At 35.9% G+C, this 16,962-nt stretch overlaps 1 protein-coding gene across 3 annotated transcripts in view; it reads right to left on the reverse strand.

The window, feature by feature from the left end:
- TAOK3 (TAO kinase 3) overlaps window positions 1-16,962 on the reverse strand; it is a 183,702-nt gene that overhangs the window by 66,279 nt on the left and 100,461 nt on the right. For all 3 annotated transcript variants that reach the window (XM_043557718.1, XM_043557721.1, XM_043557719.1), the window contains exons 4-9: window positions 15,386-15,457; window positions 14,897-14,998; window positions 11,563-11,608; window positions 10,068-10,164; window positions 7,166-7,279; window positions 4,753-4,844 (exon numbers count right to left, since the gene is read on the reverse strand). In XM_043557718.1, coding sequence (XP_043413653.1) covers window positions 4,753-4,844; window positions 7,166-7,279; window positions 10,068-10,164; window positions 11,563-11,608; window positions 14,897-14,998; window positions 15,386-15,457 — 523 coding nt within the window. The remainder of the gene's footprint in view (window positions 1-4,752; window positions 4,845-7,165; window positions 7,280-10,067; window positions 10,165-11,562; window positions 11,609-14,896; window positions 14,999-15,385; window positions 15,458-16,962) is intronic.

Here is a 16,962-nt window from a genome sequence, read left to right on the forward strand (position 1 = left end):
CTAGTGAGTCTCAGTACCTTTGAAGGTTTGATGTCCATTTAGATTTCCTTTTCAATGAACTGGCTGATTATGTTCTTTGCCCATTTTTCTACTGGCTGTTTGTCCTTTTATTTATTCATTTATTTTATGTTTATTAATTTTTGAGAGAGAGAGGGAGAGGGAGAGAGACACAAGAAGATCTGAAATGGGCTCTCAGCTGACAGCAGAGAGCCTGATGCAGGGCTTGAACTCACAAACTGTGAGGTCATAACCTGAGCTAAGAAGATGCTTCACTGACTGAGCCACCCAGGTGCCCCTCTTTTTATTTTTGATAAAGAAATGTGATAAAGAAATTATAAGAGGTCTTTATATGTTCTGGACCAATACTCTGTTGGTTAGATATGTTTTAACTACTTTCTATTAGCCTCTGGCTTGTCTTTTAATTTTTGTACCTTACATAGCTTTGTATTTCTTTCTTTTTTTTTTCAATATATGAAATTTATTGTCAAATTGGTTTCCATACAACACCCAGTGCTCATCCCAAAAGGTGCCCTCCTCAATACCCATCACCCACCTTCCCTCCCTCCCACCCCCCATCAACCCTCAGTTTGTTCTCAGTTTTTAAGAGTCTCTTATGCTTTGGCTCTCTCTCCCACTCTAACCTCTTTTTTTTTTTTTTTTTTCCCTTCCCCTCCCCCATGGGTTTCTGTTAAGTTTCTCAGGATCCACATAAGAGTGAAACCATATGGTATCTGTCTTTCTCTGTATGGCTTATTTCACTTAGCATCACACTCTCCAGTTCCATCCATGTTGCTACAAAGGGCCATATTTCATTCTTTCTCATTGCCACATAGTACTCCGTTGTGTATATAAACCACAATTTCTTTATCCATTCATCAGCTGATGGACATTTAGGCTTTTTCCACAATTTGGCTATTGTTGAGAGTCATAGCTTTGTATTTCAAAGTACTAAAAGTTATCATATTTGTCACTGTTTTCAAAATACTTTTAGAAAAATTATTCCCACACCCATAAAGGTGTATACTCCTATTGTAACAACAGTAACAATAATTACATTTATATAGTGCTTATTTAAAATTTTTTTTTTACATTTATTTATTTTTGAGAGACAGAGAGAGACAGAGCATGAGCAGGGGAGGGGCAGAAGGAGAGGGAGACACAGAATCAGAAGCAGGCTCCAGGCTCCGAGCTGTCAGCACAGAACCCGATGCGGGGCTCGAACCCACGAACCGTGAAATCATGACCTGAGCCGAAGTCGGACGCCCAACTGACTGAGCCAGCCAGGCGCCCCTAGATAGTGCTTATTATATGACATGCCATGTTTTAAGTATTTCATGTATCTATACTTTTTGAGTATAGGTGACATACTAATTTATATAATTAGGCTTTATTGTCTATTCTATTGGGTATTAGTCTCTCCCTACATTGACACTGTATTGATTTAATTATGATGGTATGGATTTTGGCACAGTGATTTTTCTGTCCAAATTCTACTTCTTCAAAATTGTCTAGGCTAGTTTTGGCCCTATGACTTTTAGGACTACTTTGTCAAGTTCTACATACTATTGTTGGAAGTGCATCAGGTGTCCCATTTAAAGTATGCATATATTTCTGAGTACCCCCCCATCATTGTGAATAAATTAGGTTAATTTCCCTTTCAGTGGAAGAGAGACTAACACAATATTAGAATGTAAAGAAGAAATATATTTCCTCAATATCCTTTAACAGAGGACCAGTCAAATTGATTATGGTATATCCTTAATAGTGGAGTAAGATGATACAGTGAAAAATGAAAAACAGGTTTAAGTTACTAATATAAAACAGATCTCCAAGATGTTGTTAAGTGAAAAATCAAAGTACCACTCATATGTTAATTTGGGTGGGAAAAGGAATATAATAGATGTATATCTATATTTGTTTGTACATTTGTAAAGAAACTCTGGAAAGATATACAAGAAATTAGTAACGGTGTCCTGTGTGTACTGGCAGAGGTGGGAAAGGAAATGGGGAAATAGGGCCAGAGGTTGAAGAAGTTCTTTCACTGCATGTCTTTATATATTTTTTGATTTACAAACCATGTGAATATTAAATATTTTTTTCAAAATTAAGTACATATTCTCTCTTCCATGATTCAGTTTTTTAAAAAAAATTAATATTTCCTTAAGGTTAAAAAAAAGAGACAAGTCATGTATATTTATCATATGTTTCTTTGTTCAAGGAAGGGGTCAATGAAGCAGTTGGGACATGGAATACCAAGTATCTCAAGTTGTCTTCACAAGCCAAACATTTTAGGAAAAATAAAACTACAGTCTGAGAATCAAACTGGAACTCAGAAATTCTTACAGGATCAATTTGGATACCAGAATGGAGGAAAATAACCAAAACCAAAAACCAAAACAAAACAAAACTAGATAAAGAAATTTTTAAAAACAAATGTTAAAAAAGTAAAGGTATTTATATAAATTTTAAATTTAAAAAATCTAGATAAAGTCAGTCTTGTGCTGGAGCCAGCTCTCACTGGTCTCCCGAAGGTCAAATGGGCATACCTTTCTCCAACTCCACAGTAACCCAATCTCCCCCTCCCCCACCACCTGAGAACCATTGGTTAAATTTGCCAGTATAGGACAGCAACATGCAGAAGAATGAAACTAGACCACTTTCTTGCACCATTCACAAAAATTAACTCAAAATAGATAAAGGACCTGAATGTGAGACAGGAAACCATCAAAACCTTAGAGGAGAAAGCAGGAAGAGACTTCTCTGACCTCAGCCACAGCAATTTCTTACTTGACACATCCCCAAAGGCAAGGGAATTAAAAGCAAAAATGAATTATTGGGACCTCATGAAGATAAAAAGCTTTTGCACAGCAAAGGAAACAATCAACAAAACTAAAAGGCAACCAACGGAATGGGAAAAGATATTTGCAAATGACATATCGGACAAAGGGCTAGTATCCAAAATCTATAAAGAGCTCACCAAACTCATAACCCGAAAAACAAATAATCCAGTGAAGAAATGGGCGGAAAACATGAATAGACACTTCTCTAAAGAAGACATCCGGATGGCCAACAGGCACATGAAAAGATGCTCAACGTCGCTCCTTATCAGGGAAATACAAATCAAAACCACACTCAGATATCACCTCACGCCAGTCCGAGTGGCCAAAATGAACAAATCAGGATACTACAGATGCTGGAGAGGATGTGGAGAAACGGGAACCCTCTTGCACTGTTGGTGGGAATGCAAACTGGTGCAGCCACTCTGGAAAACAGTGTGGAGGTTCCTCAAAAAATTAAAAATAGACCTACCCTATGACCCAGCAGTAGCACTGCTAGGAATTTACCCAAGGGATACAGGAGTACTGATGCATAGGGGCACTTGTACCCCAATGTTTATAGCAGCACTCTCAACAATAGCCAAATTGTGGAAAAAGCCTAAATGTCCATCAACTGACGAATGGATAACGAAACTGTGGTTTATATACACAATGGAGTACTACGTGGCAATGAGAAAGAATGAAATATGGCCCTTTGTAGCAACGTGGATGGAACTGGAGAGTGTGATGCTAAGTGAAATAAGACATACAGAGAAAGACAGATACCATATGGTTTCACTCTTATGTGGATCCTGAGAAACTTAACAGGAACCCATGGGGGAGGGGAAAGAAAAAAAAAGAAAAAAAAGAGGTTAGAGTGGGAGAGAGAGCCAAAGCATAAGAGACTCTTAAAAACTGAGAACTGAGGGTTGATGGGGGATGGGAGGGACGGGAGGGTAGGTGATGGGCATTGAAGAGGGCATCTTTTGGGATGAGCACTGGGTGTTGTATGGAAACTAATTTGACAATAAATTTCATACAATTAAAAAAATAAAAATAAATAAATAAATAAATAAATTTGCCAGTATACCTTTGGATAAGGGTGACTTTAAGATACACTAAGGTTCAAAATACACAATCAGAAAAATAAGAATCTGTGGCATGTTAGACAATTTTAGATAAATGGATAAATGCAACAATGTTTGGGGAACAACTTTAAAGCCGAGGGCATCTGAGTTTCTAACTTCTATCTAACATGAAGTCTCTGAGGTTGCTCTTTAAATGGGTCAAATATAGATTTTATAGTCAGATCTTTGATAAGCCTGCTATTACTTTTTCAGATTTCCTCTTTACAAGTTGGACTGTAAATTACTACTGGGAAGGAGGACATAAATTATCATTCATGATGTGGAGAATGGATATTTTTCAAATATTAACACTTATTACTATTGTATATTCCCACATTTGTTACTTGCTATGTATGCTCAAACTCTTTTATTTATTTATTTATTTATGTATTTATTTTTTAATTAAATTTTTTTGAGGTTTATCTTTGAAAGAGAGACAGAGCATGAGTGCGAACGGGGCAGAAAGAGGGGGAGACACAGAATTCAAAGCAGGCTCCAAGCTCTGAGCTGTCAGCACACAGCCAGGACTCGAATTCATGAACCGCAAGATCATGACCTGAACCAAAGTTGGTTAACCAACTGAGCCACCCAGGCATCCCTCAAACTCTTTTAAGTTAATAATAAAATGTAGCAGAGAGAAAGCAATCTTCTGATGTTATACAAAAGCATAGGAAAAAATATAACAATTCACAGTGCCTGGCCCACATATAACAGTAGCCTATTAAATCATACATAGATGGATGAATGAATTCATAATCATAATCAGGAGTGTCTCTCAAAAGTATAATACAAACAACTCTTTTACTCACCCAATTCAATACAGGTGATTCCAAGTGACCAAATATCAACTTTCCCATCATACTGTCCTTCGTCCATAGCTAAGATCACCTCTGGAGCCATCCTGCCAAATGCAATGTGCAAAATTCATATTGCAAATTAAAAACAAAATTCGTCTAATAAAGTGAAACAGCTGTTTGAGCATATTCTAAAGTTTTATCTGATAAGGATATTATTTCCTTACACATATCATTAGGAAAAACACTGTTCAAAATATAGCCAATATACTCAATGATTTACATGAAACAACACATTATTTTTAAAAAATCCTGGTTCCACCATTAACTATCATTTTATCTCAGCGAAATTACATAACCTTCCTGTATATCACTTTTTCCATCTGTAATGTGGAGAGAATTCTAGTAGCTACCTCAGAAAGATTTGTAAAGGATTAATATGTATGAAACACTTAAAGAAATAACTATAGACAACAGGAAAAATACTTATGGCGCTATTTAAAACAATATAATCAGCTATTTCAAAGATACTACAATGTAGAAAATAAACAAACAGGCTATGGCAATGGATACTGTTTGTCCATAATGGATTTTCATAGGAGGGGAGGGGCCTTATCAGTTTAATATGCTTTGTTTTCTGTTAGTGTAAGTGGCTGCTTAGTAAATGCTACTTGATGATCATTGACAGAAAAAAAATTCAAATAGTAGCTGACTTTTTTTAGTAGGTAAGTAATTATCCAGGGATATAAGTCATTCTCCAAGGTACAATGAAATTCCAATGTATCTGTGGAAGGAAGAAAAGGAATCTTGAATAGATGGGGGTGAAATTTTAAGTCAGAATGACAAGTTAGGTAAAGTTTCAGGAAACTTAACAAAGTTCTTTAGAAATGTTGGATAGAAATGGGCAGAAGACATGTCTTCTTTCCAAAGACCTTTCTTTGGCTAACAGATGGCTAACAGACACCATGAAAAGATGCTCAACATCACTCATCATCAACATCATTCATCATCAGATCAAACCTACAATGAGATACCACATCTGTCAGAATGGCTAATGTTAACACCTCAGGAAACAACAGATGTTGGTGAGGATGCAGAGAAAGGGGAACACTTTGGCACTCTTGGTGGGAATGCAAACTGGTGCAGCCACTCTGCAACACAGTATGGAGGCTCCTCAAAAAACTAAAAATAGAACTACCCTATGACCCAGCAACCGCACTATTAGGTATTTATCCAAAGGATACAAAAATGCTGATTCAAAGGGGTACATGTACCCCAGTGTTTATACCAGCACTATCAACGGCCAAATTATGGAAAGAGCCCAAATGTCCATGAATGGATAAAGAAGATATGGTGTATATATATATACAATGGAATATTACTTGGGGATTAAAAAGAATGAAATCTTGCCATTTGCAGCAACATGGATGGAACTACAGGGTATTAGGCCAAGCGAAATAAGTCAGTCAGGGAAAGACAAATATCACATGACTTCACTCACGTGGAATTTAAGAAACAAAACAGATCAACATCGGGGAAGAGAAGGAAAAATAAGATAAAAAGAGAGAGAGAGACAAACCATAACAGATTCTTTTTTTTTTTTTTTTAATTTTTTTTTTTTCTCAACGTTTATTTATTTTTGGGACAGAGAGAGACAGAGCATGAACGGGGGAGGGGCAGAGAGAGAGGGAAACACAGAATCGGAAACAGGCTCCAGGCTCTGAGCCATCAGCCCAGAGCCTGACGCGGGGCTCGAACTCCCGGACCACGAGATCGTGACCTGGCTGAAGTCGGACGCTTAACCGACTGCGCCACCCAGGCGCCCCCATAACAGATTCTTAAATACAGAGAACAAACTGAGGGTTGCTGGAGGGGAGGAGAGTGGGGGGATGGGCTAAATATGATGGGCATTAAGGAGGGCACTTGCTGGGATGAATCACGGGGTTCTACTCCTGAAACCGATACTCCACCATATGTTAGCTAACTTGAATTTAAATAAATTAATTCAAAACAAAACAAAAACAAGAACCTGGATTTCTTTCATTAGGAAGTAATATTTCTACTTATTGGCTAGTTAGAGGTTAAAGAGAATACCTTGTCCTTGTCTAGACATTCTGCCTCAAGAGAAAAGTTCAAAAGAAACTTAAATGAAATCTAAAACCTGAGCTTGGCCAGTGAGTTGATAATCCTGCTCAGTTTACACCCAGTGACATCAACCTTATTTGAACAAGTTAAAGTCACTGGAAATTTTATACTAAGAGTGTTTCTTTTTTTTTGCTAGTGAGTTTTCTATCCTTCTTTAATGAAATCTCATTTGGGGCACATGGTGAGACATTGCCAAAAAACCAAACCAAAACAAACCAGTGCTATGAGTCCATCTTGTTCATGTATGCACGTTTTAAAATTCTAGTTTTAAAATTCTACATACCAGTAAGGTGTGCCCACAAAGGAGTTGGCAGGAGAGGCCATTGAGGCAGATCCAAAATCAGCTAGTTTCACCTGACCTGGCTCTGTTAGAAGAATGTTTCCAGCTTTAATATCCCTATAGGAAAAAATAAGAGGGTTAGAAAATTACTTTTCAACTCCGATTATGGAATAGGTCAGAGCATGCAATTAATAAGACAAAAAGTTTATTTAAAAAAAGCTTGCTCAGATTGTTATAAGGGGGCCCAGATTCCTGGGTATACTTACAGGTAGGTCATAATAATTACTAAAAGGTAGAGCTTTCTTTAGAGGGAGGGAATGCAAAGAGAAAAGGCAGACATGGCAGACAAGGAAATACATTCAATTACTACACTCAAAAAAGCATATTCTCAGATGTTGATCCAGTCATCAACGGTATTCCTTATGCTGGGAAAATTGGCACCATGTGTAACTGCCTTTTTTTTTTTTTTCCAAATTACATAAGGTTTTTAGAGTCTAAACAAACCTTCAATAACTCTATTATCTACCTACCAATAAACCTCAACTACACACATACCTTTTCTTTCTTGCCTGTGACCCTTTCTCTCTGCCTTAATTGTAACTGCAACTCTAAGGCATTTGAGGGTACATGTTATATAGAAGGTGTTATTTTAAAAATAACACTGTACAGTAAAAAGAAGACCCTGAAAGATCAAAACAAACAAGGATTAGGGATTAGGAAATTGCATTTCTATTGTATTATGACAAAGAATCGCAAGTGGTTATTACTAAATCTATTAGATATTTTACGCAGCAAAAAGCTTTTGAAATATGAGTTAAAAAATTCATTGTTTAGGATGATAATTTAGAATGAAAACATGTGGATGTACTCTCTATTCTCTTCAAAAAAAAGCATGAGGTGTAATGACTATTAGGAACCAAGAGTTATAAATCGATGGGCCGTGGAAAGACAAAGCAGAGAGAATGAGGAAAACTTATGCCAAGGTGAAAATGATAAGGTTCAATTGTTTGAAAACAATGTCTCCAAAAATCTTCTCTTGAAAATTCAGTTTCTTTACTCACGATGACATTAGACGTTGGCAGAGAAAACTAAAAGAACATTATTTCTCTAACAGCAGAAAAATATCTTTTCTCTATTACTTTCAGTTAGAACACTGACTTGTCTTTTAAAGTTTATTTATTTTTGAGAGATAGAGACAGAGCATGAGGGGAGGGGCAGAGAGAGAGGGAGACACAGAATCTGAAGCAGGCTCCAGGCTCTACGCTGTCAGCATACAGCCTGACACAGGGCTCGAACTCAAGAACTATAAGATCATGACCTGAGCCGACAGAGGCTCTTAACCGACTGGACCACACAGGTGCTCCTGACTTGTCTTTAAATCAAAATAATAAAAAATCTGAGACATGGTATTTAAACAGGAAGCATATTTTAAAAGGCTTTTTTGTTTTTTCAACTTCTTTTATATATTAAAGAAGATAAAGTATAATATAAAATAAAACATTAAATTAATGTGCAGATTTTGGTAACACAGGCACAAAAAAAAAAAAAAAAAGAACCATGGCTTTAAATGGGAACCGGCAAAATCACATATAGACAAGTTGGCATTCGGTAATGACATTTTGGTACCAAAGATATATATTAAAAACATTTTTTTGGTCAAATCCATGGACGTGATGGCTAAATCCATTGCACCAATATTTTTTAGGTGTGGTTAAGTTCATTCTTTGCTTCTAAAAATAAGCCAACTTCACAGCAGGGATTTTGGTCTGCCTATATTGAGGAAGTTCTGCTTTTGTGGTACCAGTAACTGGTAACGGCTACTCTAGGGTGATTAGAACAGGCAAAAGGGGAACCTATGATGTAATAGTCTCATTTCTTCCTAGTAAATGTCACGGCGTTTTCTTTTGCTTTTGAGCCATCTGAGATTCTTTACACCTACCTCATATTCCACTACTTCTTCCACTTTTCATTAAAGTAACTGTACTAGAAATTCTTTACTGAGAGAAGGAAAGATTAAGAACAACATCTTTAGTTAGGAGAAGTTAGTGGCAGGAAGTACACTGGAGGGAGGACAGTGGGGTTGTGGTAGAGAAAATACAAGGTAGAGGAAAGCCTTGGATTAAGAGTTAGGAAATCTGAGCTTCAATCTTTATTGTGTAAAACCTGTGAAACTATGGGCAGTTATTTAAATCTCTCAGAGCTACAGTTTCTGCCAAGGTAAAGACTATAATATCTTCCTACGTATCTATATGGAGTATCGAAATGCACAATATTTTAAAGTGGTGAAACAGCACATAATTATTTAAGATTGACTTGTTAATTTGCAATAGGAAAAGGAGAAGGAAGGGTCCCTGGGTGGCTCATTGGGTTAATCGTCTGAGTCTTGGTTTTGGCTCAGGTCATGATCTTACAGTTTGTGAGTTTGAGTCCTGCACTGGGGCACTGGGAGTGAAGAGGCTGCTTCGGATTCATATTCTCTCTCTCTCTCTCCCCCCTCCTCTCTGCCCCTCCCCCACTCTCTCTTAAAATATAAATAAAGGAAGGGAGGAAGGGAGGAAGGGAGGAAGGAAGGAGGGAACCAAACTCAGGTAGGAAATAAATATATGCAAGGAAGGCTAATTTTTTTTCTTGGCATAGTATCAAACAATTGCTGTGCCCTTCCTCAAATTTTCCCCCAACATCCTGCCTGGAGAACAGTTAATTATAGAACAGAGGTGAGGCAAGTCTTTGGGTAAACCTGGGAGAGACCCAGAGATAGAAGCTAAATTCTGGCAACTTCTCACATCCAGAAGCAGCAGCAATCTCTTTGCTTCCTATAAATCCACAGACACCCTACAAAGTGGAGCATGCGCTAATTTTCAAGATTCCCTGAATAGGCAGTCCTGTAACTGGTCTCCAATCTTACCTATGAATCAGTGCATGAGAATGCAGGTAGGCCAGCCCCTGCAAGGCACCATGAGTAATGGCAGCGATTTCCACTTCTTGAAGTGGTTTCTTATGAACTGAGGAAGGAAAGAAAAATTTAGAAGCAGTAATGAGTTTCATTCTTCTTAGTATCTTGTACTCTCAAATGACAATTTAGGAACACATTCACCTAAATATACGGGATATATATTTCCTACAGAACTGCAGTAAGTAATTGGATAACAGGAAACCCAAGTACAAAGACAAACAAATGAACTGCTTAAAATAAAATTAAAAGAAGACAAATAGTCATCGTAATGAATTGTTAATTGATGTGTCAGTTGAAGTCAAAGCCACCACTGATTCCAACTGGCCAGGCCCAAATTTACCAGTCCTTTCTGACATGTTAAATGCCTGGAGTGTTTTAGGTTGTATTATTCTCCTCTCCACAGAGCTTCTATAATTACCTCTTCTAACTACAGGTTTTCATTATTTGTGAAAGCAGCTAATAAGCAATTTCTATTCGGAGATCAAGGATGATATAAGAATAAAGTTTTTTTTTTAATGTAAATTAAAAAAAATTTTTTTTTTTTCAACGTTTATTTATTTTTGGGACAGAGAGAGATAGAGCATGAACGGGGGAGGGGCAGAGAGAGAGGGAGACACAGAATCGGAAACAGGCTCCAGGCTCCGAGCCATCAGCCCAGAGCCTGACGCGGGGCTTGAACTCACGGACCGCGAGATCGTGACCTGGCTGAAGTCGGACGCTTAACCGACTGCGCCACCCAAGCGCCCCTTTAATGTAAATTTTTAACACAGTCTCTGTGTTACAATAGCATTTGCAGAAGAGAACTAAGCCAAGATATTTGAAAGAGTTAAATATCAGTATAATTTGATACCATTTACCTCTCTTTCATACACACATATGAATTTGATGCTTTTGGCTACATTTATTACATCACACTAGCTGAACATTTTAGTAAGTACCTGCCCGGGATGGGCCATGAACTAAAGAGTAGGAGGTCGCTAATCATTACTGAGATACTTTGAGCTACTGTGGAGATAAAGTTTGCACAGCTTATCCACACAATCCTTAAGTCTAAGTCATCCATCCATTTGCTTTGTCCAAACTGCACTTCTTTTTAAGTTTATTTATTTATTTTGAGAGCAAGCAAGAGAGAGAATGAGCAGGGGAGGGGGGGGGAGAGGGAGGATGGGAGGAAGGAAAGAACAGAGCAGGGGAGAGAGAGAATGAATGAATGAATGAATGAATGAATGAATATATCCCAAACAGGCTCCAAGGCTCCACTCTTTCAGCACAAAGTGCAATGCGAGGCTCAATCCCATTAACCCAGAGATCATGACCTGAGCAGAAATCAAGAGTTGGCCGCTTGACTGAGCCACCCAGGCAACCCCAAACTGTTCTTTAACATAGGAGTAGATAATATTCTTGTCAAGGCAAAACAGAAAGGAGGGGATAATGCTTTTATTCTTACCTTCTAACAAATCAGAGGCTGAGCCTAAGCAATATTCCATCACCAACTGTAATAGATTAATAACCAGAATAATCACAGTTAATAAGAAACGGCTAAAACCAACCAAGTAACCATGAAACTAAGACTACTAGAAGAATAAGTATTCTGACCCAATTGAACCTGGATTAAATTTTGGTCATCTGACACTAACTCATTTTTATAACTTTTACCATATAGTTTTGTTATTTCCTCCTTCGAACTGCAATGTTCTAACGCTGTAAGTGTCCTGGACATGAAATGGTCAAGCTAAGATTGCCACTTATTTACTAGTTTCCAAGCTACCTTGTTGCAAAATGTTTTAAGGTAGCTAGGTTGCAGTATAAGTTAAATTTTGTAACTTGGGGAAAGTGGCAACCAAATATATGAGCCAATATAACCTATGCTGGGAAATACTAATTAAATAGAATAAACCAGTAAGTAGTAAATTTCTTATTTTCACATTTAAAGCAGTTCTAAACAAGAAAATATCGTTTAGAACTCAATCTAAAGACGTAGCCTGCTATGTATCGTTACCTTATCTTGCAAGTCTGACATGGAATATTTAAATTTTTATCTTAAAACATTTCTTTTTTAAAAAAGCTTTTTATTGTTTATTTTTGAAAGAGACTGAGAGTGAGCAGGCAAGGGGCAGAGAGAGAAGGAGATATAGAATCCGAAGCAGGCGCCAAGCTGCAATCTGTCAGCACAGAGCCTGATGCGAATTCACGAACTGTGAGATCATGACCTGAGCCGAAGTCAGATGCTTCACCAACTGAGCCACCCAGGCACCCCTCACTTAAAACATTTCTGGAACAGTATTATTAAAATACTATTGATACTTTTTGGGTTTGCAATCTTGGGAGGCTTTTTAAAAGCAAAAAGGAGAAAATTCTTTTATTCTCATCTTAGATTTTTTTTTATGTGTCCCAGACTACTGATTTATAAACAAGATCAGACCTATGAGTGCTCAGTGACCAATCTCTACACATGTGCACACGCACACACACACTCCTACAAATTATTTTCTTATTCTCAAAAACACCATATTTTCCTTGAAATACAAATTTCCTATCATCAACTACACACAAGCAGTATTAACATATTAGCTATTTTCATTTAAAAAATTAAGGTAAAAACATAATCACGTATTATGTACTTAGTACATAATTTAGAAGAATAAGAGATAAAATTATATACTACATATGTAATGTTATAATCATAATATTACATATTATTACAGTATATAATAATCATATATTACATATGATTAATATATTGGTATTATTCTGTATAATTCCAGTAATTCCAGGTACATAATACATATCATACATATTACATATTATGTATAATAGTTATATGTTTATATCTAAATTATTAAATTTTTATATACCTGTATGTTATTAAATACATAACTATACATAATAGGTTAACATTATTCCATTACAGAATAATTTAAAACAACATGAGAAATGTAGGAGTTTAAAGTTTTGACATATTATAGTTTTCTGCTTGACATTAAAATAAGCAGAATCAGAAACATTAATTTTATTTATTTTTTAAAGAAGTATAGTTGATGTACAATATTGTATTGGTTTCAGGTATACTTCACAGCGATTCAACAATTATATACATTATGAAATGCTCACCACCCTAAATGTAGTTACTATTTGTCACCATATGAAGTTACTATAATATTATGGACTATATTGCCTATGCTGTACTTTTTATCACCATTATTTTATAACTGGAAGTTCGTACTTTTTTTTTTTTAATGTTTATTTTTATTTCTGAGAGAGCGAGAGTGTGTGAGTGGGGAGGGGCAGAGAGAGAGAGGGAGACACAGAATCTGAAGCAGGCTTCAGGCTCTGAGCTGTCAGCACAGAGCCCGACGCGGGTCTCGAACTCACAAACTGTGAGATTGTGACCTGAGCCGAAGTCGAGCTGACTGAGGTTCTGTTTCTTAAACTAAGTATATTAGTATGCATAAATAACTTCCTTTAACTAAGTATGTAGAATATTATCATAGAACTTTAAAACCAAATGGAGAGAAAATGTTTACAGTTACAGTTATATTTTTTAAAATTCCATGTTAACTCTATATTTTTGTCACGTACATTCTTTTCCCTACTATTCGGTAACACAAGGACATCTGAACTGTGGCTGGTTGTTTGCTTCTGACATTAAACAGCTCTAGTTGCTCTACTTTTAAATGATTAGGTCTGCTTTCTAACTTCCTTATTTCTTCCTTCTGGTCACGTTAGTCTTGTGGCTGTTTGTAGGCATCTCTCCAGCAGTTTAGTTCCTATGAGCTCCTTCTATTTAGCCTATCAAATCCACTGTGGACAGAGACTAGTTAACCAAGCTTACTAGCACTCTGTGTAATCTCAGAGTAAACAGGCTTTAAATAAGAGCTCAGAGGATTTTCTGAAGACTCGAAACACATGAGATTTACCACTTAATTTTGTAACATTTATTCTGCATGTTTAAAATCCCTTTCTTGACTCCTTCAAGATGGTGGAGATTGCCAGAGAACTGATTTCCAGATAATGAGATACTCCTCTGACTAATTTCTTCTGCTCAGAACAGAAGCAATGGCTCTAGATATCTTAAAAGCTTCTTGAAAAGAAATGTTTAAGTATTTTGTTGGACAGTCGATCTAGGAACAAAAATTCCATTCCCTAACTGGAGAGCACGTATAGGAAAGCACTTATACATGGTAACTTCTCAACAAATGAATCTCAGTAAATGTTAGGCTGGACTTTAAACTGGAAGATGCAGTTTGCTAAAACACAAAGTGTTGAGTCTTGATGGACTCAACAGTACCTAAGGTGTTAACCTAAAAACAGAAGCGCGATTGTGTAAAAATATACTCAAAAGACAGAGTGGAACAAAAGACTTATTTCATTTTACTCATATGCTAGGCCATGTTTGAAAATACTTAGTGATGGTAACACCAAGCACGATTCCAAATTTTGGGGGAATTGGAGTAGGGGGTGACAAATAACGAAGATAAAAATTCTAGGATGAGAATAAAAGGCTCTTTTACTTTTGCAAATAAACCATCATAAGAGGATATTAAAATTTCACTGTTTGTTGATTATTTATAGAATAAAATTTCCCATAGGCTAGGCATCATATTGATCTTATAGAATGTATACCACATGGTACACTCTGAGGTATTAAGACATGTTGAATACTGATAACAAAAGTCAATGGGACAAAAATGAGACTGACAATTATACAGATCAAAGAGATAATAGAAAAAATAGAAAAAAATTTTTAACAGGAAATAAATAATACAGGTCCTCTGACTTACCCAAGCAGTGTGTTCTTTCAAGTAACAACCTTTATATTCAATGGTATTAGGATGCTTTAATTGTTGTAAAAATTTGACTTCCTTAAGAATATCTTGCCATTTCTATTGAAGTAATAAAGCGAATGATACAATGTTTAGACTGAAAATAGTGTTTTATTATCAACTATACATATATAATATTCTTTTTGTTATTTTAAATGCACAAAGTAAATGTTTAATAAATGAAGACGCTGTTTAAACTTGTGTTATTTAATTTTAGTACCTGTAAATGGAAATCTATTAGCAAATATAATAAATCTATTATATTAACTTAGGTTCTATTCCACAAATTAGTTGACTGAGTTAGAATATTAAGAATATTTTTTATATGCTCTACAAAAAGGAATAAAAAAGATATGATAAAGTAATGTTTAAAGAACTTTGTTTCTACTGTCAATTTCATACTAACTAGATTATGTCAGTTTAGGTACACAACTGTCTTTAACATACCTCATTTGCCTGCTTCCCACTATAGGACATTTTCTTAACTGCCACCACCTCATTGGTGTGAGCATTTGTGGCCTGTGTTGAGAGAGTAGAAGAAAAAAATAAAATAAAAAGAATGAATGATGTTTCAGCCACTTTAACATTTGATTAACTTCATTATCACAATTTAAAGACGCTGTAACTTTTAGGCTAGAGAGACATTTCCACCCCACCGTAAGGTACAACTTTTATTCATCCTTATCTATATACATGCAAATACTATAACATAAAAAAGGATTAGGGTTTAACAAAACATATCCAATCAAACAAAAACAAGGCAAATTTCCAAAAAGTCCACACTGGCTTCACCATGTGAAACGTCCATCAATGGACAATCAATTAAATAAATGTGGTAGGATCATATAATAAGGTAAACATTAAAAGAATGAGGTAATCTATATGAATATAGAGTAAAATGGAAAGATGTAAAAAATACAATGACAAAAAACAAGCTGTATACTATCTTACTTTTGCCAAAGAGTAATAATGTGATGTATGTGAAGAAAAAATATGAAAGAATTTATACCAGAATATATATCAATGATAATCCCTGGAGGAGTGCTGTCTGATAGAACTTTCTGTCATGATGGAAATGTTTTATATCTACATTGTATAGGATAGCATGTGAAATGTGGCTAGAGTGACTGAGGAAATGAAGTTTAAATTTTAATTAATTTAAATCTAAATAGTCTACTACATTGAACAATGCAGAAGATAAATCTTAAAAGGGACTTTCACTTCCAAAGGCACTTATATTTTATAATGAGAACGTATTACGTATATACATACATATGTGTGTGTGTATTCATCTACAAAGATTGCCTTGGCTCATGATATCTCTCTTTATCTTTTCTACACCCAAAATACAATAGTTCACTGAAAGCACACATGAAAATAACAGGTCAATACTTAAATATCATAAAAGCCATTTATGAAAAGCCCACAGCTAACATCATCCTCAATGGGGAAAAACTGAGAGCTTTTTCCCTGAGATCAGGAACATGACAGGGATGCCCACTCTCACCGCTGTTGTTTAACATAGTGCTGGAAGTTCTAGCATCAGCAATCAGACAACAAAGGGAAATCAAAGGCATCAAAATTGGCAAAGATGAAGTCAAGCTTTCGCTTTTTGCAGATGACATGATATTATACATGGAAAATCCGATAGACTCCACCAAAAGTCTGCTAGAACTGATATATGAATTCAGCAAAGTTGCAGGATACAAAATCAATGTACAGAAATCACTTGCATTCTTATACACTAACAATGAAGCAACAGAAAGACAAATAAAGAAACTGATCCCATTCACAATTGCACCAAGAAGCATAAAATACCTAGGAATAAATCTAACCAAAGATGTAAAGGATCTGTATGCTGAAAACTATAGAAAGCTTATGAAGGTAATTGAAGAAGATTTAAAGAAATGGAAAGACATTCCCTGCTCATGGATTGGAAAAATAAATATTGTCAAAATGTCAATACTACCCAAAGCTATCTACACATTCAATGCAATCCCAATCAAAATTGCACCAGCATTCTT

Source organism: Prionailurus bengalensis, chromosome D3 (genome assembly GCF_016509475.1).
Source record: "Prionailurus bengalensis isolate Pbe53 chromosome D3, Fcat_Pben_1.1_paternal_pri, whole genome shotgun sequence".
NCBI lineage: Eukaryota > Metazoa > Chordata > Mammalia > Carnivora > Felidae > Prionailurus > Prionailurus bengalensis.